We start from the raw sequence: 27,639 nt of genomic DNA on the forward strand, positions 1-27,639 counted from the left end.
GATGAAGCTACCGGCGTATTTGCTGGAATTCATCACGTCCAGATGGGAAGAATCGGGCTGCTTCCGATTGATTTGCCGTCAGTGGTTTTGCTGCCGCTCACAAGGTGGCCACCAAGGGCAGGGGGTCTTTTTTTTTTTTTTTGTTTTTTCTCCAAGCATCATGCGATCCGCACCAATTCCATCACAGCAAAGTGACTTGTGGCTTTTCGCGTATTAGCGCGCATTAGCGCGCATTAACCCTTTTGTCCACTTGGGGTTCCGTGACCCTTTCTCGCTGACCAAAGGACGGCCAAGAAAGACCTTTATCGTCGGATGCCATCGATTGGCCGACTCAGATTTTTCTCTCCGACCTTTGGTTGAGATTGTCCTTGAAGCGTGCGTTGCGTTATTTGCGGCCCTGGGCTTGTGCCGCTGAGCTTCCCGTACAGTCGCTCCTGACTTGATGAATCTGCTTCAAATGTCGTTGCTTTTTTCAGGCGCCTCGCAAGCTCTGCAGCGGCGGTGGCGAGTCTTTAGTTTGATCTGAAAATCGTTGATCTGAGCTGGCCGCTTCAACCCAAAATGGCAAACTCGCCCGTGTCGAGGCGTGGCTTCTTCAGATAAATCTTTGAGCAAATCTCGCGCTGCCATGTGAAACTGGCTTGGGTGGGTTGAATTGAAAAGAAAACGATCAATGGAGTTGGGCGCAAGTGAAGTAATTGAGCGTCAAATAGCTGCTTGAAATCAAATTGGCAGACTTTCTTTGTCTTTTCAAGCATGACGTCTTGAGACTTTTTTTTTTGCGGTTCGACTGCTCGGTCCAACCAAATTTAAGCTTTCGGTGTGAAACTGGCTTTGGTGACTGAATTCAAAATGAAAAAACATGCGGGTGGAGTATACCGTCGGGCGAGTTGACCCAAAAAAGGCTCCTTCAAAACCAAACTGGCAGACTTTAGGATGGATTTTTTTTCGCAGGAGCTTTTTTTTGGTACCTCTTCTCACTGTGGATATGTCCACCAAATCTCATGTTGCTGCATGCGATTGGCTTTGTGATCTGAACTCAACAAGACACTGATTCACTGTTTTTCACCGAAAATCTCCTTATCTACAAGTTAGAAATCAAAAGTTTGCCCGTCGAAATGGGCGTCGTTCCAAAAGTGCATCTCCACCTGAAAACTGCTTACACGAGAGCTTCTGCAAAAAAAAAAAAAAAAAAAAAAAGAAACGGGGAGGGGGAGGCATTGTCCTCAGCTTTTATTTAAACATGCCGCATGCGTTAGCCCGGGAGGTGGAGGCCGCGCGAGGTGGGGCGTCAAGTCTCTTTATGGCCAATTAGGCTCGCCAAAAGATGGGAGATAGTCCCGGTTCAAACCTCCTTTCCCTGGGTGCCCCATTAGAGTGCTGAAAAGCCGCAAAAGCCCCCGCGAGTCCCTGGCTCCATACAGAAGAGAGGAAAAAAAGTGACCCGGATCCGAGAGGTAGCTCTGCTTTGCTAAATATAAGGAGACGGCATTTGCCCTTCGCTTGGGCAAAAGTGCAAATATATGCGTGCCAAGAGAGGTGAGAAGCTGCAGCTTTGTTATGTGAGATGGGGGTGGGGGGGGGGAGTATTGCAACACTGAGGTTGAGATTTTGTGAGTCTGCGAGCTTCTATATTTGTTCACCCAGAAGGAGCCGCTTCCTTTGCGAGGTGGCCAATGAAAAACCAAACCAAACCCGTCGACTCGGATCTTGCAGCACTCCCGTGCCAATGCTGCCCGCCCACCCTCTCGGGATCCATCGTCGGCAGACTCGGCCCCGCCACCGCTTTTGCCGCACGGGCTTTAGGCCCATCTGTTGATCCTCTGTAGTCAGGCGTCCCAAAAAAAAAAAAAAAAAAAAAAAAGTTGCACGGACTGCAGATTCAAAAAGTGAACAAAGTTGTTCGTCGCTCACTGGAGCAGAAAACGATTGAGAAGCCGTTTTCTTCATGGATCTTAATGTCGGGTGTCTGTCACGACCGTGTCAAGCTAGTCAAAAGTCGTTTGCCTCCTGAATCTTGTCGGCAAAGTTGTGCAGATGCTCGTGCCATCCCGGATGCCGGTAATCCCCCCCCCCCCCCCCCCCCCCAAAAGTCCTCGTTCTACTTGGCATTCTGCGTGCGGCTTTGTTGTTCCTCCCTGAAAAAGAGGCTTCGCTTCAACAAAGGCCTCGCCCTCCTTGTCATTTCATCGCCAGCGGCTAATTTATTGCCACTCACGCCACCGTGCCAGCGTGCGGGCGCAAATTGCGTCTGGTGCATCTTTATTCAGCGGCGGGCCAGGCGGTGGGGTTGTGCACTGGAGACGCCGCCGACTCGGGTGACGAAGCCCGCTTGCGCGTTTTTCAAGGCCAACCTGGGACTCAACATTTTCCTCCGGGACTGTTTCAAACGCGTCCGTGCCATGAATCCGCAGCGGAAAAACCAATTGAATCCCTCGCTGATGAAGGCTTTCCACCTATTTTCTTCTATTTTGGAATCAATTACGTCTCCCATGAAAGACGTTTACCTCACGTAGCACCTTGTCAAAACGTCTACTTCAAACCAAGCCTTCATTTCGACTCGATTGGCCAATTGCAGAAAAGGCCCCGCCCCTGAAAGTTGCCGCATTTGCATAATTTCACCTGTCGCTTTGATGAAGGAGCCTTCAGGGGAACGCGAGAGGTTTCACATTGCAACTGTTTGTCTCTTTCCTCCACCCAAATGTCAGGAGACACAAAGTAATGAGACGGTTTTATAGCCGTAACACACTCGAGGGCGTGTGTGTATATGCCGTGCGCTCGTGCGCACAGTTTACAAATGAGAAGGTCGAATAAACCGCTATCAAAACAAGATACAGGTCAACGACGTCGACCTTTAAACCTCCACCGAGGCTCAATGTCAAGTGTTTGCTTGTTTGTCCGTCTGTTGGTTAGTTACTACACTACCACGCAAAAGGCGAGTCTTTAAAGTCCCTAAATAGCTAGCATTTTATACATTTAACAAGCTAAGCTAACCTGCATTTCTCAAACGAGCTAAACTTAGCCGCATTTCTCCAACAAGCTAAGCTAACCCACAAATATCTGTCCAGCAAGCTGAGCGAACAATTCCTATTTATCTATCGATCGATCTATCTCCATCCATCTATCCATCCTGCTCTTGTTCCGAATGTCTTTTTAATACAGACATTTATTCTGATGCGTTATAATGACGATTATAATCCCTAATTTAGCAAGCATGAACACTAGCGCTAATCGTTTAGCCTTTAGCGCAGGGGTCCCCAACCGCTGGGCCGCGTAACGATACCAGTCCTCAGGGCATTTGGTACCGGGCCGCACAATAAGAATTTACATTAATTCCGTCGTGTTGATTTTGAAATACGACATATATTTTATTTTGAAAAATTACCGGATTCTCCGTTATATCCGCCCGCGTCACTTGACACACGTCAAACCAGGCTTCGCAGTCACGTGACTGATTACGCTAAAAACAAAACACTTAGCATATTATTTGGTAGTATTTATTTGCCACTCGAACACGAACGATCGCACGTGTAGAAACTTTGTCCGGCCTCGAGCTGCAAGAAGCTTTGAGTGCATTCACGCGTCATCGCCGCACAAGAAGAAAAAGGCAGACAAAGGAAGGTCGACGAAAAGTGACGGATGATCAAACGTGAAAGCGTTATCGATTCTCCTCAATTGTGTTGGCCGCGATTAAAGTGCGGATCCCGAAATGGACGCCCTCTCGCTGTAAAAAGGCTTTTGCAATAAAACACCCGCTTGACAGGGAGGAAGAAAGGGAGAGGGCAGATACTTGTGTTGTGCTTCATTTCATTTTAAAGGAGGCACAGCAGCAACACTCTTCCCCGCTGCGATGAACGGCATTCATCTATTGTACTTTGTCACCCTCCCCCCCGCCACAACCCCCAAAAGGTTAACCGTTTCTAAATAGGAAAACGGCACCCTATAACATTGCACTTGATAAAAAAAACATGCAGTAATTAATCAAAGGTATAGAAATGAACCATTTTGGGGCTTCCCTTCATTTGACATTGCGCTGCTCCTTCTCGCCTGCATGCCGTGGCCACCTGGAGACAGTAGAATACAGATATCGGGGCGAGTGGAACTGCTCTCAGCTCCTTAGTAGGCTGGGATAATATTCGTCACTCTTTGCAGAAGATAAAGAATACATGCCCGTTGGGTTCCAAGCGATATCCTTTGCTTACGTTGTAACACCGCAATGCTATTAGTTAGCCCTTTTCCCATATTGGGTTAGCGTTGCCATAGCAAATAATAATCTGGCAGGATGATTTTTTTTTTTGGAGGTTCATTTTAACAGTCAACCAACCGGGACTGGCAATGAACCGTTTCATGATTCCAGGAGGCTTTTGTGCGACTCTTTTATTTTGCCGCAACCTGCCTGCTGTTTGGTCTCTGATAGCTTTGAAGTCTTTGGGTGGGCGTTTGTCGAAGCAGATGGAGCCGCCGGGTGCAAAGGTGAAGGGCGAGCAGGATAGGGCGGCGAGATGCGCTACCTTTCCAATTGCGTCAGCCGTCTTTGTCTGCCTTGACGCCCCCCCCCCCCCCCCCCACCCCCGCCGCGCTCCCATCAGCTGCCGGAACAATAAAGGCGATGAAAGAGGCCCAGTAATGGATCTTTTCTCCGCGCCGGTCCGACTTAACTACAGATGACAGCTCGCCACTCGTCTGCACTCCGACGCCGGCCTGCCGGCCTTTATTGTTGTCCCTCCGTCAATGGGGGGGGGGGAAGCCGTTTTTTTTTTTCTTCTTTCCTGAATGGATGTCATTACGGTTTCAGCGTGTTTGCACAGGCAGCTCTTTGAGGTGCTTTGCAATGTTTGACTAGAGATTGCAAACATGCAGTGGGGGATTTTAGAAATGTATCAATGCCACTATGGCGGGTGGGGGGGGGGGGGGTGCCTTGGGGTTGCGCTCCACCGGTCTTTTTACTGAAGACCCCAAAATATTTTTGCATTAGCATGACTCATGTTAATTATTATATTGATTATAGTAAAAACAAACAGGTAAATGAGTTCAAATGACGGATTTGTAATTTTTTTAACTTGAATATTATTTTTTATATTTGTTTTATTCTATAAGCCACGGAGGGCATAACTCTCAAATTTCAAACACAAGAAGAATGTTGATTTGCATATGATGAAACAATTAAAACGCCCCAAAAATCCACTTTTTTCCCCCATTTGTCCACCCTCCCCCAATGTGCAGCAAAAATGTAATTTACATCAGTGTATTAATCATGAAAATTCAAATGTTTAATTACTACAATGTGTGCCTCCCCCCCAAAAACCAAAAAAAAATTAGTTGGCTGATTGCACCGCCCGCCATTGGATCCTGTAGCAGACTTACCCCGAATGATTACAAAAAAAAGTTTTTTTGGTTTAATTTTTTTTTTTTGGTCAACATGTAAGCTTCCAGCGCGACGCCGCGGCTGCCAGTTTTCCCGGCAGCATATGTTACCCCGCGCCAGCCGGCAAATGATTGACGCGGGAGCTCCCTCAGACGTGTCGAAAAACGTCCCCCTGATCGGCGCTCAGGCATGCGAGGAAATTCCAGGCCCGCCTGGAGGTCCAGGTCCCCCGTCGTCGTCGCCTTCGCCCGCCCGTTGCCGCTCCGCACTCCTTCCCAAACCGCTTCATGTGGCGTCGAAGGCGGGCCGCAGCCCCTGCCCATCTTTGGCCACCCCCCTCCGGCTGCCGCGTTTTGGCACGCGCGCCCTTTGCGGCGGCTCGGAAAATTCAATCAGATGCTTAATTACATCCGAACACGGGTTCCCACCAGCTGGCTTTATTCCCCCCGCTCCTGATTAAAGGGATTTGAAAAATGAAATTTAACAGTGCATTTGCATACGCTTCTAAATGGGGGGGAAATTGTCTGTGTGCAAGCCCCCCCCCATAGGAATTAATGGGAATTGTTCGCAACAATCTTCACAATAAAACGCTTCCTCGCCTCATCGTGATGAAAGTTAAATATTACGCCGACACAAAAGCAACGATGTTGACACAAAAATCATAATATTTACATCAACACACTTTCTAAAATACAAATATACACTTAACTACGAAAACAAAGTGGAAAACGCACCCAAAAAAAAAGAGCGTAATGTTTGATGGTTTATTTTTCAGATTCAGCATGACAAAAAAAAGATTAGATTACATGTAGTTTAGTTTTATTGTTTCCGGTCATGGTTCTGTTCAGTTTGTGACCAACAGGTGGCATAGAAGGGCTTCTGCTCTGGTGTCGCACCTGTTGCTCATTATGTCACTTGGTCTTTGTCTCTTGGATTGTTGTGTCACTCTCATGGTTCTTTTGTTATGTTGGATTATTCCGATTTTTCAGGTTTTTTGTGTTTTGGGTTGAGTTTTTCAATTCAACTCCTGTAAGTGGTTTTTGTTCAGTACTTTTTTTTTTTTTTTTTAGTCCACTACCATCGTACCTACATGATAATGCAATGAGCCACATGCTGCTTCACGGGCTCAACAAATCCGCCGCAGCGCACAGACATTGCCAGCGCAAAATGTGTCCCAAATTTGACAGAAACGTTTCCCAGAAATGTTTAAAAGTTGAAGGAGGGGGGGCTTGGCTTGCGCGCCTCATGCGTGGCAATCAGGTGAGCCGGCAAGTCGGACGCGCCGGCTCATAAATCAGGCAAAAGAAGATCCGCAAACACAACGGCGATCATATCTGGCCTGCCTGACGAATGGCACTGCGGAGGCGTAATGGGGGCCAAGTGGGGGCCTGCTCGCCAAGTCGCGCCAAGAAAGTGGCTCCATTAATCGCAGCGAGGCTGGCGCTGTCCTCATCTTCATCTACATACACTGTGATGACTGTGCTGCCCCCCCCCCCCCCCTCTATCCTTGCAAGGTGAATGTGTGAATGATTTATTGGACATGATCGACCACGCCGGCGCTTCCGCGTGGCCAAAACTCCGATGGCGCCTTTAGTTCATAAGCGACACTTACCTGGCCTTAGAAAACAAGCAAAACGGCTCAAATGATGATTTTTAACCTTCTCAAACGCGTGTGAGTGAAAAGCTAGATGAGACTACTCGCTGGAATTGGAGATGCCATGAAACTGGCAGCGATTTCAACAAGTGACTGGATGAAAAATGGAAGCTGCGGAACATTCAGACGTGATCATTGAGGGGCTGGTTGAATCTGGCACTTGGATTGATGGCACAGACGCCACCTTTTGACGACGACACGGAGAGCCTGTTCGGGAGCTGAGATTAGCTCAACGGGCTAGCTGTTACGTTCTGATAAACAAGGACAATCCAAGCGAACACACCTGTGGGGGGATAAAACATTGTTTGGGGGTGGGGTGGGGGGGGGGGGGGGTTTAAAGCTTTTGGAGTATATCTGGCAGCCCAAACTCAAACAAGAGACCCCTTCGCCATTGTTTTCAGTTCAGTTTAGCGATAAACAATCATTTTCTGCTAACTAGCCTGCCGTCTACTGCTTGTAAACATTATGTCAAGGTCTACTGAAATTTGCAATTGGAGGAATCTCATATTAGCAGGATTAACAGAATTAATGGGAACAGAACAACGTAAATGAGATTAGCATTAGCAATGTGATCTTGATATCATTTTCGAATGAACGAATGAACTCATTCGTGGTGAAGATGATGAAGGACGCTGTAATTAGTCCCGTTGAAACAACAAGAGGAGGATGAGGCTGCGGGGGCCTATTGTTTGGCACAACTGCGCGGGGGTGGGTGGTGTTGGGGGGGTCGATTGGCCCAAGCGCTCAACTCCAACAATGTGGTGCGTCAGTGCCATCTGTTGGCCGTGCGCATCACTGCAGGCTTTGTTTCTGCCATGAAGTTAGACTCAAGTAAGCTGCAACGTTGGCAAGGGACGTGACGCTGAAAGGGTTCTAACTGCACACAACCCTGACCTCTAGTGGACAGTTTATATATTACGTCTTTGTGTTGTGTGTCAGAGTTGAATTAGCCGTGCACATAAACGTGCACAAATTTGAAAAATACAAAAAAGTTTTGGAAAAAAAATCTAATTTAGGAGATGACTAAACGCAATGCAGGGAATTCAATTATTATTATTATTGTTGTTGTAGCTCGGGCAAAATGTTTGTTGGTATATTTATAACTGATGTTGCCAACGTATCACATGCCCCCCCACCCCTCCCCACCCCTCCCAAATACACACATTTGTGAATACCAAATTGCAAAAGTGTGAGTGCCCCCCCAACCCCCCCAAAAAAACTATCTAACATGTGCAGCTTGTTTCCAGTCGACTGTGGTCTGGGCTTTGCTGGTAAATGTGTTGAAGGTTTGTAAGTGATGACATGGCTTCTCCTTGCACACATTGATTGCAATGGCCCGTTGTGTGCGCGCGCGCGCGCTCGCGTGAGGCCGGAAAACAGATTGAGCATGAAGGTGTGGGGGTTTTGTCGCCACACTGATTGCATGGCTCATCGTGGAATTTGTTCGGTCACTTGCAGGGCTGCGGTCCATATTCTGAGCCCCCCCCCCCCCACACACACACACACAAATGTTGCTATATTCATTTAATAGACACACAGTGCACATATTAAACAGATTTTTGGGGGGGTAGATTTTTTTGCTTGCCGTTACATCTTCACGTCAAAAACATGACTTTGTTTTGGTTTTCATTATGGCCCTAACACCAATTAAATTGGTGTATTATGTATAAAGTTGTCACTTTGTACATAATCGACGGAACAGCATTCCATTTTCTTCGGCATCTGCTGTTTCTTCCTGCTTTTCTTTTTTGTGTGTGTGTGTGTGTTGTGTTGGAGTGAGTGGCGCTCCTGCTGCGCTTCAAGCTGCGGCCGGTCCCCGGCGCACCCGCTCAACCTGCTGTCGCCTTGCTGGGAGAGGGATGGCCGGGCCCTTCTTTCGCTTCCCAACAAGCGAAAGAAGAAGGGCACTTCTTGCAAAGATTGGTTGAAAGCAGGCCAAAGTGGTCGGTCCTATTTTGCGTCGTCTCTCGTGATTAGCTTTGACGCTAAGCAAAGCTATCGTGGTCCTCGACGCAGTGCCTTGTTTTATGTGGGAAATCTGCTACATTGTGATGAATAGGGCTACCAAAAGGATTATTATTATTTTTAACAACATGCTTACAGTTGACCGGCAATATTCATGGGGAATAAGGGCCAAGCCAGCCATTGAAATGCATTAGCGGGGGGAAAAATATGCATCTTGTATTTTTTGAATTAATCAGTAAAGTCATCAGTTTTGGGGTCATTCTGGCCATTTCCAGAGGTCCTTCCAAAAGGAGGCAATCGTTTCACATCTTTTTCACTTAAAAATATGAAATTTGGTGGGCACGAGTAGACCCACAAAAATGTCTGAGGAAGCCATGTCAGGAAAGACGGCAAAAGTCTGTCATTTTAGTTACAAGCGGCCATTTTAGGAGGATTTTTGCCATGTCATGTGGGCGGGTGGGGCACGGCGTCAAAGTGTGATCATTTTGCGCTCTTGAAAATGGCCACGTGAAGCCATTTGCGTACTTGGCTGCGCTCTGCGCTTGCTAATGACATCCTACACGTTGGCAACGACGAAGGGGGGCACCGCGGGGACTCGGGCCGAGGACAGACCGAGCGAGAAAGCCAATGAGCGGAGAGGCGCGACCTTCAGTTTCACCCGCCCGCCCCCTCCTCCCCCATAGCCGCAGGAAACCGGCACTGTCACCGGAAACGCAGACTTGCTGAGCTGGATCTTGACCAAAATAGGCTCGGATGCGGCGCGTGCGTCTTTCAGGTTCCATCTGCAGGCGTCTTAGCCGGAATATTTTATTTATATTATGGAATATTTTTATTTGATTCAGGGTGTCCCCCGCCTACTGCCCAGAGACAGCTGGGATAGGCTCCAGCACCCCCTGCGACCCTAGTGAGGATCAAGCGGTTAGGACGATGAATGAATGAATGAATGAATGAATGAATGAATGAATGAATGAATGACTCAGTTCTTGAAGTTACTTTCCTCTCGCAACATGAAATTAGGTTCTAACATGAGTAGAGCGCCCCACCTCCCCCCCAAAAAAGCCACTCCATGAAATATACATTTGGGTTGAAAGCAACCATGGTGGGGGTCATTTGGCTTAGTTGAGGCCACCCCCGATTTTGGAAAATGTGGATTCTTTTCAATTTTGTGAGTATGTCTTTTATGAGCGGACTCACCAAAAACTCTGAAGAAGCCACGCCTGCAACGCTGCAGAAAGTCTGCCGTTTTGGTGGCTATTTTCGGCTCATCTCGGTCAAAAATGAACTCGGAGGAGCGAATTAGTCCGATTGCGACCAACTGTGAAAGTTTTTTTTTCTTTTTTTGTTACCGCGTGAGGTCAGAACACGGCAGGAGAGTTTGATTGATTTTGATTGATCACTCCGGTGTGAGCCTTCCTCTCTTGACCTCTAAACGCGTGTTCCCCTTTTCCGAAACGTTTCCTCCAGCTCGGGTTCCCTGCGGACCAAGCGGATACGCCTCGTGTTGCGTCTTCTGTTACCGAGGCATCGGAAGCGTTGCCGTTTCCGACGCTCTGCCGTGTGATGTGTGATGTTCTTTCAGAGCCATTAGTGGGCCGATTTACTGCCTGCGCATTAACAGCCAGTCAGACTCCGCTCAGGGTGTGTGTGTGTGTGTGTGTGTGAGCGAGTATTGATGCACACTGACGGGATGAAAATCCGTCTGTGGGTGAGCATCGTGGGTGTGCTGTGTGAAAGGACTTGGTGAGACGCCGAGGCTGCTCTATGGTGATTTATTTCTGACACGGGGGGGGGGGGACGAGTGACGGGCTGGGCGGGAAAGGGGACGACACACGCACACGCACACATGGCGGCGTGGTGGATGGCGCCTGCCTGAGTGCTGCTCAACTTCCAGCATTCAAAGGACTCTTCAAAGAGAGCGAGAAGTGAGGATTGCGCCAGTATTGGGCTTTTTTGGGACTGGTGGGGGGGGGGGTCAGATCATCGAGGAGGACCACGACTCGACTCCACTGCTCCAAAGACATGACGGCAGCTTCCGTTGAAGCCCGGCGGTGAGCCGCGGCGGGTCGCAGGCATGGCCGGGCTGCTTCTGCTTCTGCTGCTGGTGGTCGGGATGCACGGCGGGGGGTGCACGCCGGGGGGCGCCCCGGGAAAGTACAAAGGAAGCTGGAGGTGGAAAGGGGACAGGAGCCGTGAGTAAACGCCGCCTTCGTCCCTTCCGCTTTGCTTCAAGGACTTTGGGCTCGTTTTGTTGCCGTTTCTTGCGTGCGCGGCATTCTCCGGAAAGGGGGCGGGGGGGGGTTGTGCTTTGGATGCTCCCGTGTGGATGCATCCAAAGGGTCAGAACCAGACCACGCACAGCTCAAAAGACCACAACCGCCACTACAAATATCAGAAGATGTTTTTTCTCATGCTCAGGCCTCTGGAGGCAACTGCAGTGGGGGGGTCACACTTCTCGTCCTTCCTGGAAAGCTGACAGCTGATGGGATTGTTTGGCAGCGCTCGACTCTTTTGAGCGATGGAGTGTTGCGGCGCGTTGGTCGAAAGGGACGCGGCGGTCTTGATGCCGTTCCGAGATGAAACGCCGACGACGGCGGGACTGGCAAAAGGCGGCCAGCCCAGCCGAGTGGCTTTTTTTGCAGTTTTCAGCTGGTTGGTATTAAACTCGCTGTCGTCATCTAGTGGTCGGGGACTGAAGTGCACTCAGAACTCCCAATTTTTACCCGGGCGGAATGCATCTTTCAAGCAGCGGCTTTGATCTTGACTTCTGCGTGTGTGTGTGTGCGTGTGTGTGTGTGTGTGTGTCTGGCTTCCGGCTGAATTGTGCTTTTGAAACATCATTTGTGTGATGGGGTGCTGGCATTTGATTCATGTCAAGTCAGAGGGGAAAATCAATTTGCTTGACGAGTGAATTGAGTTCTGAGGTTGGTCACAAAACAGATTCAACTCGCAAGTCAAGGCAACGGCCAAAAAAGTGGCCACAAGGGGGCGGGCGCGCTTTTTTCTTCAGCCCCGATGACGTTCCGTCACGCCGCTGTCGAAGCAGACGGTCCCGCGTGCGACCAAAACCTTTTTGCTCGAGCGACGCAAGCAGCGTCGTGTCTAGAGAATGGAACAAAAACACGACTCGCTCTCCCCGTTCCTGTTCCCGCTTTGGGCGCAGGTTTTGTCACCATTCACGAACTGTACAATTTCCCCGTCCCTGTCCCTGAACTTTTGCTCAGCCAAACAACAGGGGAGACTCTTTTGGGGATTCCTTTCCATAGTGCGTTCCTGTTCCCGTTCCTGTTCCTGTTCCTGCGTTGAGTCCAGGGGAGTCGTACTTGCGTACTCTGTAGCGGCTCTGCAGCGCGACCCCCGGGCGCAGGCCCACCGCCGCTTTTCCTGAGGACGTGCGGACGTTCTCCACCGGTGGTCCATTTTTTTTTTTTTGAACCCTCACCCCTCCCCACCTGCAGGAACACGCGTTTTGGATTAGCAAGCAGCCAGTCAGTCACAGGTAGGCCATGTGTCAGCATAATGCGACCCAGATGGCCACATTACGGCCGCCAGAAGCGCCGCGCCACGCACCATTAAGCACGCTGATGTGGTCTCAAGTCTTGGGACGCCGCCGTTGGGCTTTTGGTCTGATTTGGGGATGTTTGATCCCACTCCTTTTTGTCCAGATGGGTACCAATTCACTCTTTGAGTACTCACCCATACCGAGTAACGATTGAACACAATGACGATGAAATCTTTTTATCACACGCGCATTTACTCGTGTGTCGAACTGCCACGGTGTCGCATGCCAACTACTGGCGAGGAGAATTGATTTGCTGTCCTTTATTGTCTTTGGTTTTAGTATCGGCAGCCTCCGGGAGTACCCGATACCTCAAAATGAGGTCTGATACGGAAACCCGCTAATAGTCCTTGCCTATTTGTAGCCTTCATTTTTGAGCTGGATGTGTCCAATTGTTTTTTTTGGGGGGGGGGGGCGTTCCACAAAGTCTTGGATGAGTTTGCCCCCCCCCCCATCTGACTTTTTTTGAAATTGCAACTTCAGGCCCAAATGTGTCGTCCTGTTGGGCTGCTAACCATTTGGAAGTGAACAAACACAGACGTGGATTTGGCCTTCAGATGTGTGCGATGATTAAACAAAAAAACCAAAAAACAAAAAACAAAAAGGAAGCCATTTATTGTTCTTTGAATGATCTTTTTAAATGGAGCTGTTTTCTGGATGACTTTTTTTTTGTGGACGCACGCAGAGCAGCATGTCCCGCATACGAACTCGGTGTCAACATCAAATGTGCATGCGTGTGGCACCCGAGCGCTGGCGGGACCCCGGATAGATAAATAAATGAAAGCTTTTCTATTTTTAATCTTGGCCACATTGACGCCCGACTTTTCTGGTGCTTCTCTCGTCTTCGGCGTCGGGGGTCGGTCGGGCTGCTCGCAATCAGCGGCGGCGTGGCCGGCTTTTATTTTGTATTTTTTGCTTGCGTGCGTGCGTGCGCCCCGACACGGTCTCCCGGTGATGGATGAGGCGGATTACGAACTGAGCGTCCGACGGACTGGGCTCGGGAAGCCGCGGGAAGGTGGCCGCGCGCCTCCCGCGCTTCCGTCCAAGTGTGCGAAACCTCACGTGACGGTGCCAGAAACGTCGGCCCGAGTCATCGGCTTAGTGTCAACCGCTACTGTGAACATTTTTCATCGGAGTAAATTGAAGAGGCGGGAATGGAGATATTAAAAAAAAAAAAAACATGTCGTGGTGAATGTAGGCTAGACAAAAGGTTGACGCTTCTGGCGGGAAAAATAACGTTGCGGTTTCTTTGACGCCATTGTTGCAAAGAATCCAAAGTAGATTGTCACATTTTTATGCTTACCTTTGACAGAATGAGTTCATTTTGTTTGTCTGCGAGCGACTTTATTCATTTCATCCCGCCGTACTTCCGACACGTCGTTTATCTTTCCTCGAGGTTGACACCGCAAATGGCCGCAATGCCAGACGTCGGCCGGGCCCCGTCGACGCAATCGTGCTCAATCGCTCATCGGCGCGCTTCCTTTCTTTGCCATAAAAGAAAAAAAAAAACAAAAATACTCCTTTGCGAGCAGACTTGCATTTTTTAGCCTGCCCCGATACTCTTTCGGAGAATTTAGTCCTGAAACACTTCCGCATTTTCTTCCCGTTAAGATTTCGGGCTCGGGTTGGCGTTTCATTTCACTTTTTTTTGTTTTTTTTTTCCAGACGGTGGTTCCGAGTCGAATTACAAGCCTTGGGCTTTCATTAGCGTTTGTCAAAGCAGCAACCTTATTTAGCAACTATTCATCACTGTTGGAAACGCGGCGCTGGAAGCCAGCCGATCGCGAAAAGCCATTTCTGCTCGGCGGGACGTAAAGGATCGTGTCAAGAACACAAAATGAAATACGGAGCGTAATAAAGACGCGAGGGATGCCGGGGTCTTTACCGTACTCGCGTCGATGCGAAACGTCAAATGAATAATTGAAGCCGGCGACGTAAAAAGCGAGAAGAATTACATTTTTAATCCATGTTGGCGGGAAGCCCGCGCGTTTTATGAATAAATTGTGTCGATGTAATATTTACTTTTGCACAACGTGACTCGAGTTTTATTGTTCAACTGGGAACAGACCTCGCGGTTTCAATGAGGAATCTAAGGCTCTTTTTATGGGCGCGTTTATTGTGAATCGGGTTTCAAACGAGGGTCGGGCATCTGAAGAAGGCTTCTTATCTCCGCGTGATGCTTTAATCCAGCTTCAAAGTCGGATTTCGGACCTGCGTGAAGGTCCAATGCGGGGCAATGAATTAGTCAAATATTGTAACTGCACCGCGTCTTCGTGTTCATTTATGAGTTTGAGCACGTTGAACAAAGTCATCTTACGCATCGCTTCAATCCGGGGCCGTCTCCTTGACAACTCGGTGTGGGTACATTGGGAGAGAGAGAAAAACTCTTTAAAAAAAAAAAAGTACAAAAGTGAAAGACTGCTTCAAGGATGAAGTCATGAAGACGTTGCACCGCTCTTGTTCTATTTTGGGTTGTGACAAGCGCGAAAACAAAGCCTGTCGGTGTCGTATTCCGACAGTCAGACAGGCTGCTGCTGCTGCTGCTTTTATCTCATCTTTCATCTCCATTTCCAGTGTGTGTGTGTGAGTGTGTGCATCTTTTGTCAAAGCTTCGACAAAATAAGTATTTTATGAAGGGTTTAGAATCACTTTGTTTACTATTTTGCAGAAGAATGACATTGACTTCCTGTTTGTCAAATCCAATCTTTGCTAGTTGGAAACCAAGCGTTTCTCTTGCCAAATAGTGAGTCGCAAAGACAAGTCAACACGACAACGTGGACAGTCTGGCACTCCCTCTTGTGGTATGAGAGAGAATCGCAAAGCAATGTCCAGCCGTTGTTTTTTTTATTTTATTTTTTTATTTATGCGCACACTGTGAGGAAGAAGAAGTCAAGCTGACAGTAACAAGCCGCCAACGCAGTAAGGAGGACAACTTTGATACGAGTCTAAATTGCCAAACGCCGTCTGGAAGTCAGCCGTTGTGCCGCGACAGGCTGCAACAATTGAACAACTTCAAAATAAAAGCGCGCCTACCATCCATGCGTAGGTAAATGTAGGGCGGCCCGGTAGTCCAGTGGTTAGCACGTCGGCTTCACAGTGCAGAGGTACCGGGTTCGATTCCAGCTCCGGCCTCCCTGTGTGGAGTTTGCATGTTCTCCCCGGGCCTGCGTGGCTTTTCTCCGGGTGCTCCGGTTTCCTCCCACATTCCAAAAATATGCATGGCAGGCTGATTGAACACTCTAAATTGTCCCTAGGTGTGAGTGTGAGCGTGGATGGTTGTTCGCCTCTGTGTGCCCTGCGATTGGCTGGCAACCGATTCAGGGTGTCCCCCGCCTACTGCCCGAAGACGGCTGGGATAGGCTCCAGCACCCCCCGCGACCCTAGTGAGGATCAAGCGGTTAGGAAGATGAATGAATGAATCATAAATGTCGTACCATGATGCCGCCTCCCCCCCTCCCTTCCCGCCCTCGCCTCCCCGTCATCATCTGCCCCTCACCACTTCCCCGTGCTAACTGCCACCTTGCACAATAGAAATAAACAGCAGGAGGAGAGCAAGTCTCCGCCCTTTTGGTCACACTTGGCCGCGTCGAGCGCTCCCCGGCGAAATTTGCCGTCTGGCCGCCCGTTGTCTATCGCGAGTTATGCCCGACCTCACCGAGGAGACAAATACTCGGGACAGATTGACGCTGGGTGAGGTGCAAAAGGCCAGTGCTGAGGGGTGGACAAGGGGGGCGTGAGCTCCAACGGTCCCTGAAATGAACCCGTCCTGACCCACAAAGAGATTTAGCACGGCTGCGTCTGATTGGTCCCGCCCTCGCGCGCTGTCTGTCACTCTCAAGATGACACAAAAGTCACCGCTAATCAGCAATTAATGGCGCCTAATTGGATTTGCATCAAGCCTGTGTGTGTGGAGGGGGGTTGTCAATCACGGTGAGTGTCAGTCTGCCCCCCTGTGCCCCCTTTATGTGGCCACTTATTGATAGACTGGACTGTCGTCACACTCACTTGGGCGTCAAGCAGCGACACAACGACATGGCCGCCGCTCAGATTTCCTTTGGAAATTGACCGGGATGGACAATTGGCAAGGATGGAGCCTGTGTTTGCTGTGGGCCTGCGCGGCGGGCAGCGGGCGCGGCGCGCCGGCGGCGTCTGGCTTCTCAGTCCCTGTGGTGTTATTGTTGACAGAGACGGGGGTGGCGCGGGACGGCCTGAGCGAGGCTCCGACGGCGGCTCCCACCGCGGGACGCGGCGAAGACAACTCTTTGGGCTACACAGGTACGGGATGCTACGCTTTGACGTCCGCCGTACTCATCGCCGTCATTTGTTGCTTGCGTGGGGACAAAATATCACTTTTTTTGGCTAGCGGAGAGTAACGCTGGTAACGGACGGCTAGCTTATCGCGGTGGACGCCTGCCCCGTGTCCCTCCACCCCCATTTCAAGGTCAGCCGACGCTAATTTTGGCAATGTAGAAATTGGAAGTCAACTTCATCTGCATGTCCCCTAAAACCATCAAAAATGTCCGGGAGAGGTGGCTAAAAATATGGGGGTGGCGGGGGTGAAGCAAATCTCAAGTCGAGCAAAAACGGCGGGAATTGTTGACGGTAATAAAGAAAAGGCCAAAGAGAAAAAAGTCGGAAACCTCGGCGCGCCGATTGATTCCCATCTGACTGTGAGCACCCTTTTATCTTCAGTAGACTCGAACCTCGGGTTGGGTTTCGAAATGAGGATTTCAAATCGGTTTCCAAACGATGGTTGTCGTATTTCATGAGAGTTTTGGGTCTTGTAAACAAAGGTCGGGGCTTCCAGCTTGAGCTTTCCCACTCGGGCCAAAATCAGCTCGCGTGTGGCATCGAATATCCTCGGACGGCGGCGGGAGGCTGTCACTGGAAGAAAGGGGGGGCCGTGGGCCAGGGTGGGACGGGGGGGGGTCATAAATCTGAGCAGCACCCGCTCCGCCGACTGGCCGCGCGCTGTGAGGTCAGCACCGGCTGATATCCCATCGCTCATGTTTATTACGCTCATCGCAGTGACGGTTTGTTTTGGCAGCTGCGCGGACAGCGAAAGGAAAAAAACGAAAGTCAAAATGAAGGAAAGAGGGGACGAGGCATGCTTGGGGGGGGGGGGGGGGGGGAATGGGGGGGGCTGTCGCTCCCGTCAAGGTGCCGACTCCAAGAGCACAAAACCTCGTTTCTGGGAAGTTTCCGAAGTACTGTCACTCCCCCATCATCAGACCTGGGCCAACTTGTCGTGCCAGCCGGGCTTTAAGCCATGGCAAAGTTTGTTGAGTGGGAAAAAGCAGCTGTGAAATACTTTGGATCGCTCGCCCGATGCTAAAAAGGAGCAGGACGACGTTAGTTTTGCCATCGCAACCTTTCGCGTGGCTGAACCGAGCATCTCGGAAAACATCACAACGCCCCAGAGTTCTCTTAGCGTGTTAGCATGTTAGCATCCAAACCAGCGTTGGGGTTTTTGCTTCAAACCCGGTTCAGCTTTTGAAGTCAGGTTCCAAAGTAGAGTTGCAAGCCTGCATGAGATCTCCGAATCAGAGGGGGGTGGGGGGTTCGAGTTCAAGTGAGTGTTCACGTCGTACTGCCAGCATGTGACATGGCGGATTACGGTTTGTTTTGTTGAAATGTCTCCACTGACGCTAAACAGATGCTAATGTGAGGCCGCCGGCAAAAACGGAGAGCGGCGCACACAAACCCCGTTTTGCATACGCGTCAATAGGGATGGACCAGTCGGGCGCCAAGACGGGATTTCTTTTCAGGCATCGGGTACTCGTGGAGGCCGCCGATACTAAACACCGATACTGAAGGCAAAAGGAAAAAAATGACAAATCCGCCATCGACTAAATCCTCTTTGACAATAGACACATCAGTCAATCATCAGCTGCGTTAGTTAAACGGGATTTTTGTTGTCACTGGGTGAAAGGAAATGTTTGACTTCCAAAGTAGCAGAGGTATCAGTCATGGTATCGCTCACAAAAAAAATTAAAAATGTGAAAGGATGAATATGTGAATAGTAAATGCGTCCATGCGGGTGTTTACGAATGCCTTGAAATGCCTTGAAAGCAAAGCGCCGAATGACTTTTCCGGTTCCAATTCTGCTCTGTTTTTGAGAGCTTTTTTGGTGGCCATCGCTGTTAGAAAACAAGCACAACATCCGCATTTTCTTTGCTCCACATCACCCCGATCAATTCGTTCTAAACGCGGTCGACTTAATTACATGCAAATATCACCGAGCCAGCGTCGGGACGCGTTTGTAACGTGAAGAGGTGACCCCCATTTTTCCTTCAGGTGGAGGCTGCCTGGGCGTGCGATGGGAAATGATTTGTTGCCTCTTTTAGCGGCGGCCCTCGCCCAGAGAAATGCAATCTACCTTTTGCCAAGGTCGTCCGCCGTCTCCTCCCTCATCCCGAATGAATGTACGCCTCGCCGTCACTCCTCGCGCCGCCGCCATACCAGACCGACGCGAAAAAGGGAGAGAAGGCGTCAAGGCCGCGCGTGTAAATCACACAGCGTTCCGACGCCAAGTTGTCCGAGGAAACGCCTTCGTTTGTGCGCGGGGATGCATTTGCCGTGGGGAGAGTGAGAAGCGAGGGCTGCTGTCTGCTGCCGTCATTCTTTTTCAGCCGAGTACATTTTTGAGGGCCATTTTGAGGGCTTTTGCATCATCATCGGGGGGGGGGGGGTCTGCTTCATGGATAAGGCGACACTCCCCGATTGGCTGTTTTCTGACAGACGGCATGTCACTCATGAGGAGACCCACAAAGTAGGTCTCGTGGAGCCGCCGCTGAAAAGACATTTGAGCTTGCGGAGCCCATTTGGGCCAAGACACTTGGCCCAATTGTCACAGATTTGACAAATCGGCAGTCGGGCAGCCTCCAATGCCACTTTGGCTTATGAACACATTTGGTGGGCATGTCTCACATGAGCAGATCCACAAAAAACACAGAAAGTCTGCCGTTTTGGTCGGAGGCGGCCATTTTGGGGTGATTTGGGCCATTTCCACATTTTGCCCAAATGCTTGCGAAGGTGAATAGCCCAAACCTGCTCCACTTGGGCCAGGCACGTCTCCCACAGGTAGCCCCGCAAAGACGTTTGAAAACCCCACGCGAGGAAAGCAACTGCTTCCAAAGCAGTCATTCGCGGCAACTGAGTCACCGAGATCTGCTACGAAATTTGAGCCACGCGCACCAGATACACGATACTCGATCGCAAGGAATTTGACTTTCCATGATTTGCCCAATCATGAAAAGGAAGTCATAAAAGCAAATCCTTACCCAGAGCCAAAATGTTTACGCTTTGGTGGTCCAAACTTCAAACTTGTATTGTGTGGCTTTGAGGGGCCTGCGGCGGTTGGCAGTGAGCGCGCAATCCCCAAGGTGCTTTTGAGCAGATAAGCGGCAAGTCAAAGGAATTGTCCGCGATGGGCCTCTTTCATTGCTCATTTGTAACGTTTTGCAGGTGACTCAGCGGGGAAGCCGCGGGCCATTGGTGGCCCCCGTCCCTCCATTTATTCCGTGTCCAAATACTCGGTTTGAAAGATGTCTCGACTCGAATCGCCGTTAGCGGAGCTTTGAAAGTCTTGCTAGTTTGAAGCCAGCCAATCTGCTTTTTAATGGACTCTTTAGGACTTGCCTGAAAGAAGAGGACCCGTGACAAGAAATGGTGGGCGGGGGGGGGGGGGGGGGGTCTCTTTTTCTGCGAACACAAAATGGAGCTGCCCTGCTTTGCTCACTCACGCGCCATTTAAGTTGGTCTCGGTGAAGTTCCTCAACTCACTTCAGCACTGAGATGCCGTCAGATGGCGCCCAAGCAATCGGGGGGGGGGGGGGGGGGGACAACTGTAATGCGAGTCCTTGAGCGTATTTATTCGATGACGTTTTTTTTTCTCCTTATTTCTGCTTTCATGTCGCAAATGTGTTTCATGAGCCCCCCCCCGCCCGCTCCCCCCAATGTCTTCATCTTCTGTTTGCTTGTGTCGGAACAAGGGCATCTTTGTTGTTTTGCCCTTCCGTTGCCCGTTTGAGCAAGAATGGAACGAAAAGCATCTAATCGTCTTAGTTGCTAAGGGAATGCGATGCGAGCTTCTTTTCCTTCAGCCCCAAGGAGGCCCGGCCCGGACGGGTTTTGTGTCGCAAGCTAACGGGAGCTAACAGGATCGCCCAATTGTGTCACATGGATAGAAGCATCCCAAGAAAAGATGGAACACCACCCCCCCTCCCCACCCCTAAAAAGACCCAACAACAACAACAACTAAAGGGAGTGTTACGGCCTCATTGAGGGATGCGATGGGGAGATTTAAAAGTGGGGGCGGGGGAGTGCAGACTCTCCCATGGCACATTGTGTTGAGGGATGTCCTCATTAAGATGCCGGCAAACTTTGAGGGGAAACATTGTCGGGCCATTTGCGGATCGGCGCAAGGACAGCCGCGCGGAACATTTGCCGGACTTGACCAAATCTGCTTGATTTCAGCAGACATGGAGCCGACGTACGGGTAGATGAGGACCATGCAGATTTTACTCTTGCTATTAGCCGCCGCGCTGGTCATGTCGGCGCTCCCCAGAGAAAACCGCCGCGGGGGTCTTCGTCGCTCCTCTGCTTTACACAAGTGCAAAGGGCTCGCTGGAAACTCTGGACGGTACCGCGCTTCCTCCCGACGTTCGCACGGGAAAGTGCCAACGTGTCCTTACAGTAAGTGGCGAGCGTCCACGTTTGATTTCGCGAGCCTCGGAAGTCAAAATATGTTCTTTGCGCGACTTATGGAGTGAACGACGAGCGCTGGCTAAACAGAAAAAACAACGTATTATATTTGTCAATAAATCATTCGCCTTCAAATGCCCTTCCACAGTCTTGTTGATACTGTATATAAATTTAGGTTTCATAAAAGCAAAAAATAAAATAAAGTGGCGCCCGTCACGGTTCTGCTGGTCGTTTTTATTATTTTAAGCCTAATTTTCTCTGCTTTTTAGTCTGAAACCGGAGTTTTTGGTGAAACTGAGCCTTGCTGACTAGAAAATGGAAAAAAGGGGCCGACTCTTCCATTTGGCGGGTTCACAATCTTCTCTGGGTTCTTATTAGAACGTGAAGATAGCGAAACACTCTCCCACCCCGCTAGCAATGCATTTCGAAACGTTTTTTTTTCCCTCTCAGAGACGAGCGGTTTCCCTGTCAGAGCAGTTCGGACAAGCGCCGCTAGAGGTCGCTGCGTGCTCACAAATGTGCAGCTGCTAACGAGAGCCGCCAACTCTTTTTGCCCCTGAGTGAGGGAGGCAGAGACTTTCCTTATTCTGTTTCATGCCAGTCATAACTTCGCCCCCTCCCCTTTCACGCCTATATCATCTTTTAATGCGTCACTATGAATTATTAACGAGCTGGAGGAGGGAGCTTGTGTTTTAAGGTTTTTTTTTTTTTGCTTCATCAAAAGTGCCTCAGAAATAACAGACCGGAGGCTAGACTGCTGCTAACAGGGTTCATGCAAACCGATGAGGAAAAGTCGCGTCATATTTAATCAAAGTGTTCATTCTTAAACCCGCCTTTGTCCTTTCATTTAAATGATGAGACAATGTGCTTGGAAAAAAAACCCACCACTTTATTGGATTTTGAATTGTTAGATGTATTTATTCATGAGTTCTGCTCCTTCAATTTTCCTTGCATCTAGCTTGTTTCAGTACATTTGTGCACAGCCTCGTTTGATTCTTATTTATCCGTGAATATGCGTATATATTTCTATTTGTGTATCTCTGTCCGTCTGTCTGTCCATCAATCATCTTTCTACCTGTCCATCTGCCATCTATTATTTAACGTTTAAAGCAGCTAATGCGCTACCAAGCTTTATCGCTACATATCTTCCTAGCTACCTCCCTATACTGTATAGCTTCAACCATCTATCTGCCTGTCTGTCTATCTATCTTTCAAGAAGCTAATGAGCTACGTAGCTTTATCGCGACCAATCTCAATCGCTTCAACTTTCTCTCTTTCTCTAGTTCAATTAACCACTTCCCGCCTGGAAAAATTTTAGCAAGGATTGTGCTAGTTGACACGCATGATTTACTTTTGCCGGCCGCGGGTGAGATCTGGTCCCTGGGCCAAGAGTTTGACACATTTAACATTTGAGCTAGCCAACCTAGTAACAAGCATGAATCTTTTACCTAGCATGTGAGCAGCCAAGCACTAAAATTATACATACAGTTTTATTCATAGAGAGAGTGTGTGTGGTCCACCTCACAGTGTAGAGGTTCAAGGTTTGAGTCCAGCTCCGATCTTCCTGTGTGGAATTAGTTTTAAGCTTTATTAGCTTTAAGAGATGAAGAAATATCAAGCCGTGAACTCTTGATAATGCACAGCTGTGAACTCCAGGTCATGAAACACCACATCCAATAGTTGACGGAGAAAATACATTTGCAAAGCTGTGATCGGGGCAAAGATGCCTCATTTGAAGAATCTACGTGACAAGAATCAGTTTCGATGAACATTTTTGTTGACCACATAATACAATCGGTATTTCTTCATAATGTAGGCGACTCAAGCATTGATCTGCAATTCAGGAAATGTCAACGAATTGGATGAAGTTTTGACTCGTACTTCATTTTTGTGCCTTTAGTGTACAGCAACGCGTGCATTTTGAGCAGTACAATTTCTTCTTCGGTCCTGTTGGTGTTTTTTATGTAATACTAGACATACCCCCCCACCCACCCCCGCAAAAAAATAAATGTTTTTGAAGCTGCTGAAAAATGACTGGGAATATTAATACCCCGAGAGAGCAAACATTGCGCTTCGGGAAGCCATTACATAATAAGCGCGTAGTTTGAAAAAACAGCAGCTTATCGTTTTCGTCCCAGTGGCGCAGCCATCTTGGGAAAAACACACACAAATCATCGGGATAAAACGAAACTTTTGCGTGTGTTTCCAGACGGGAAGTGGTTACATTTCCACATTGGGGAAACATCTCCATGAAGCAGCGGCGGCAGCAGCAGCAGGAGGAGGAGGGGGAGGAGGACTGGGGGTGGAGTGTGGGGGTGTTGGTGTGTTCACGGACACAGCCATTGCTGCTTTTCCCCCTGACTAGTCAGGCAGCGATTTGCTGCGCTGCTGCGTATTCTTTTTCTTCTTCTTCTTCTTCTTCTGCTGCTGCTGCTCTCTTCCCAAGCCTCGGGATGTGAAAAGAAAAGAAAAGCCCCCAAATTGGGATGGAAAAGTTGCGGTGACTGCGTTGGATTTCCTCCTCTACCTTTTTTTGTTTTCTGTGCGTGTGTTGCCGGTGGAGACGCGGAAGGGAGTCGGGACGGCGGTGCCTCGGAAAGTTCCCCCAACTCCGGTGCCACAACGTCGGACTGGAATAATGTGATTTGACAGCAAGGAAGTTATCGCGTTTTTCTCTTTTTCTTTTCGACCTTTATTTTTTACCCCCCTTCCCCCTTTTCTTGTTGTTGTTTCCGCCCCTCTGCCAAATGGTTTGAATGAAGTTTTTTGACACGCATGCGGCGGCGACCTCGGGATGCTTCAACACTTTTTTGCTTCAATTCGACGCGTTTCTCGGCAAGAGGACGCGCATTGACGTCCGTACAGCCCCCCCCCCTCCCCTCTTTGGAATTACTTTGGATTACTTCTGCAAAGGCACCGAGAGGCGTTGAATGATGTCTTGTACCGGATTTGTTTTGCTCTTCGGAATTGTCCAAGTGTGCTCAGGTGAGTGCAAAGCGGCTTGCTTGCTTTCGTTCGGATCGTTTCTAACTCGCGACATCACCGGTGTAGTAAGCGGTCAAAAATGCCAACTTCTATGTTTTGTCATTTTTCCCCTTTTTTTTAAAGAAGAGGTGAATGTTGGAACGTAATTTGAGCTTTTTTTTCCAGAAGTGAAATCACCGTGACTGCAATGAGGCGTACAAGCCGCATAGAACTTTTTTTTAAATGGTGGAAATCAATTATTATTTCTTGATTCAGGCGCGAAATTATACTTTTAACTTGTTTTGATGAACGTTTGGTTGAAAAAAAAAACAAGTTCCGTGTTAAAATTCCACTTCATGTTTTCCATTGCAATAAAGCACTCCAGAAGCTCTGAAAACTCAATGACAGGCGCTCTAATTGCGCCGATATTTACATTAATTTTAATTGACTGCTTCAGTACCAAAAGTGCCCCAAAACCTAGCAAGTCGAGCACATTATTATTGATTCATGACTGATTTGTAGTTTGTCACTTGGAAAATGTGAAAGCAAAGGAATCTGAAGCACATTTACGTGAGCGTAAAGTAGTTGAAGTCACGTGCGCGCGCAGATGCCAATGGACGAGCCCCCTCACTCAGCATGGTTTGATATTTTTTATTTTTTTTTTTGCTGAGCTCACTGCTTTATTTCCTTTTTGGCCTTATCGAGTGACACGGTTCCTAATCCAGACGTTGTATTTCCTCTCTGACCTGTTTAGAAAAGGAAAAATGCAGCAGGCTGTAACACAACTAAGGTAGTGGAGGGAGGGTGGGGGTGGGGGGGGGGTTGGTTTGGTTCTCTGGCCTTTTGTCCTCCTGCGCCGGCTTATTATCTTCTTCCTCTCGGGCCGTCACATGAATGTCTTTATGGAGCTTGCGGAGCATGATATCCAAGCTTTTTCCAGGCTTTTCCAGGTCACTTGCCACCCTATTTAAAGACATTAGTGCAAGTGTGTCCTGAGTAGGGTGTTTTTTTTTTTTTTTTGTGGTATCTTGTCTAAAGGCTTTGTCTGTTTCTCAGATTGGATTCGCCCCCCCCCCCCCCAAAAAAAAGCAGCGGCTTCTCCATAAGTCCTTGTTTGAGGTGGTTTATCAGTGCAGATGCAACAGGAAATGATGCAACCATTTACCTAAACAGGAAGTCGCGGTGAGCAGGGAGCGCACGGTGCCGTGTCCCGTTTGGGACTGTGAGAAAGTGGATGGAGATGGAGCGAGTACTCGACCAGGACAAAGTGGCCGAGATGCGCGAGTGCAGTGGATTAAGGGCCACGATGTGGCCTCGGATGCTCATTGGAGGCTTGGCAATTTGATTCTGCTCAGCCAGGTCTGTTCTGGATTCGATTGGATTTAGGGTTGCAAATTTAAGGTTTGTAGCCGGGGGGCTTCCGAGCCACAGTGAGGATTTCAAATGGGGCTTTCAAGTAGCAAGTACTGATCGCCGATACTGGCCTTAGTTCAAGCGCTCAGGTCATTGTGAAGGATGCCGATACCAGTCAGCGATACTTCTAAAATAAAATAAAGAATCTGACATGGAGTAAGGCCCGTAAGTTTCTAATTTGGGTCAGTACCCAAGCTTAGAGTGTGGAATTATAACTTCAAACCGGGGTTAGCGTTTCAAACTTTCAAAGTAGGGCTGGTGTTCCAAATTTAGCTTTCAAGCATTGACGTTTTGGGATGCGGCTTTTTTAGGATTTCAAATTAAGCTTCGTAGCCAGACTTTCTCTTTGAAGTTTGGAGTTGGAAGACGGACGGCTTTGTAAAGGGCGTGTTCGGTCCCACTTTTATTCAGCCCGATACCAGTACGAGAACTGAATTCTTGAGTCGTCACCGATACCGATCCCACTACTACTTTTGATACATAACCCCCTCCGCCCCCACCACTCTCCACCTCCAAAAATTCAGACCTATATCTCCTAATTCTTATAGTTTCTAGTCCCTGATTGTAAAACGGCCACAAGATCGTCATGTCATGGCGAGTACTGACGCCTTGAAGTAAAGCTGCTATCGGCACCGATACCAACACTTGATACCAGGTACTCGGCCATCTCTAGTTTGGAGTTTGAAGCTTTGTTGTTGTGGTTTCAATCTGTAGGCTTGAAGCCAACGTTTGGCTTTCAAATGACAATTTGACAAGTTGCCATATCGGCCCGGAGAGCCACAAGCGGCCCTTTGCCACCGCCGCCGCCTCGCCCCGTCGGCCGCTCGCGTCAAACACGCGTCGGCGGCCTTTTATTGGGCCCATCTGCCCTGAAAAAGCCTTTCGACGCCTGTTATCTCGCGCTCGGCGATTGCTCGCCACGCCCCGGGTTCGGCCGGGAGATGAAAGGTGATGAAACAAGAGGGAGGGTTTCAAATTCGGGTTTGTGTCAAGCCAGTGTCGGGATATGAAATTAGAGTTCCAAGGTTAGGGTTTCAAAGTCCAGTTCGAGGCAAGGGTGCAAATCTTGTTTTTTTTGCTTTCACTCCAGGGTTCAGGTTCTTCGAATGGCCATTTGAAGTTTGGCTTGGCTTTGACTTGATCAATTGAGGATGGTTGGATGCGTGTGGTTTCTCCGAGGCGTCGGCGTGCGGCTCCACTTTCCAATCCGACGCGCACCGTTAAAGCCTCCCGTCAGAAACCGGGCAGATTCGGCTCTGGCGAGGCCTCGTGAAGGAAAGCCGGCGAGAAGCGTGACGAAATCCGGAAAGACTGACAAGATAAACGTGAGGGCGGAGCTAAATTAGACTCTTAATGACTTGCTCAGGCACCCCCCCCCCCCCCCCTCTTCATTGGATTCATTAGCTCATCCCGCTCGTGTCCGGAGATTGTCATCTGTTGCTCTAGAAGGGGAAAGGGTCAAAGGCCGCATTGGGCCTTCTTCATAACAGGCTTTCAAGTCAGGGAAATTGTGAGCAGTATCGCGGTATCGCGTATCGGTATCGCGCCGCCGCTGACTGCCGAGGAGAGTTTATTCGATAGTCTCTGATATCGGCCGTCTTTATAAGTACCCGATCAGTCCTTGAGGAATCAATCGCGTTTGTGTTTTAAGACTTGGTTTGTGTTTCAAATTGGTTTTCAAGCCAAGCGTACGGTTTCAAGTTAGTGGGTACGGCTTTCAAATAGAGGACGGTCTGCTTTCTGTCTGGGAGGGGGGGGGGGGCGGTCCACTTGGAATTCCCATGGCTCTGCTTCCTGTCATGACAAATTGCAGTAGCAAAAAAAAAAAAAAAAAAGGCTTATGCCGACCAACATGGTTACGTCATGCTAATCCGCACTGACAAATTTACTGGACGGGCGCTCGCTCAGCAAGCCGCAGTTTCTCATCAAGATGTCTGCCGGTGGAAAGGCCAATCGCCAAAAGACGTCACTTCGCCTTGCAACCTCGGCTGAAGGATTCAAATGAAGGTTCCGACA

General features: G+C 49.1%; 1 protein-coding gene across 5 annotated transcripts in view; it reads left to right on the plus strand.

The window, feature by feature from the left end:
* Nucleotides 1-27,639, plus strand: part of LOC127608549 (roundabout homolog 1-like) — a 121,173-nt gene that overhangs the window by 13,737 nt on the left and 79,797 nt on the right. Inside the window, exons 1-2 of one of the 5 annotated variants that reach the window (XM_052077674.1) lie at nt 11,025-11,173; nt 16,726-16,815. The exons of 1 other annotated variant lie outside the window; for it this stretch is intronic. In XM_052077674.1, coding sequence (XP_051933634.1) covers nt 11,056-11,173; nt 16,726-16,815 — 208 coding nt within the window. In that variant the 5' untranslated portion in view covers nt 11,025-11,055. Of the gene's footprint in view, nt 1-11,024; nt 11,174-16,725; nt 16,816-23,617; nt 24,232-27,639 lie in introns of those variants that run through there. 3 more of the 5 variants (XM_052077673.1, XM_052077676.1, XM_052077677.1) reach the window with 3 other exon arrangements.

This window comes from Hippocampus zosterae, chromosome 10, assembly GCF_025434085.1.
Source record: "Hippocampus zosterae strain Florida chromosome 10, ASM2543408v3, whole genome shotgun sequence".
Taxonomy (NCBI): domain Eukaryota; kingdom Metazoa; phylum Chordata; class Actinopteri; order Syngnathiformes; family Syngnathidae; genus Hippocampus; species Hippocampus zosterae.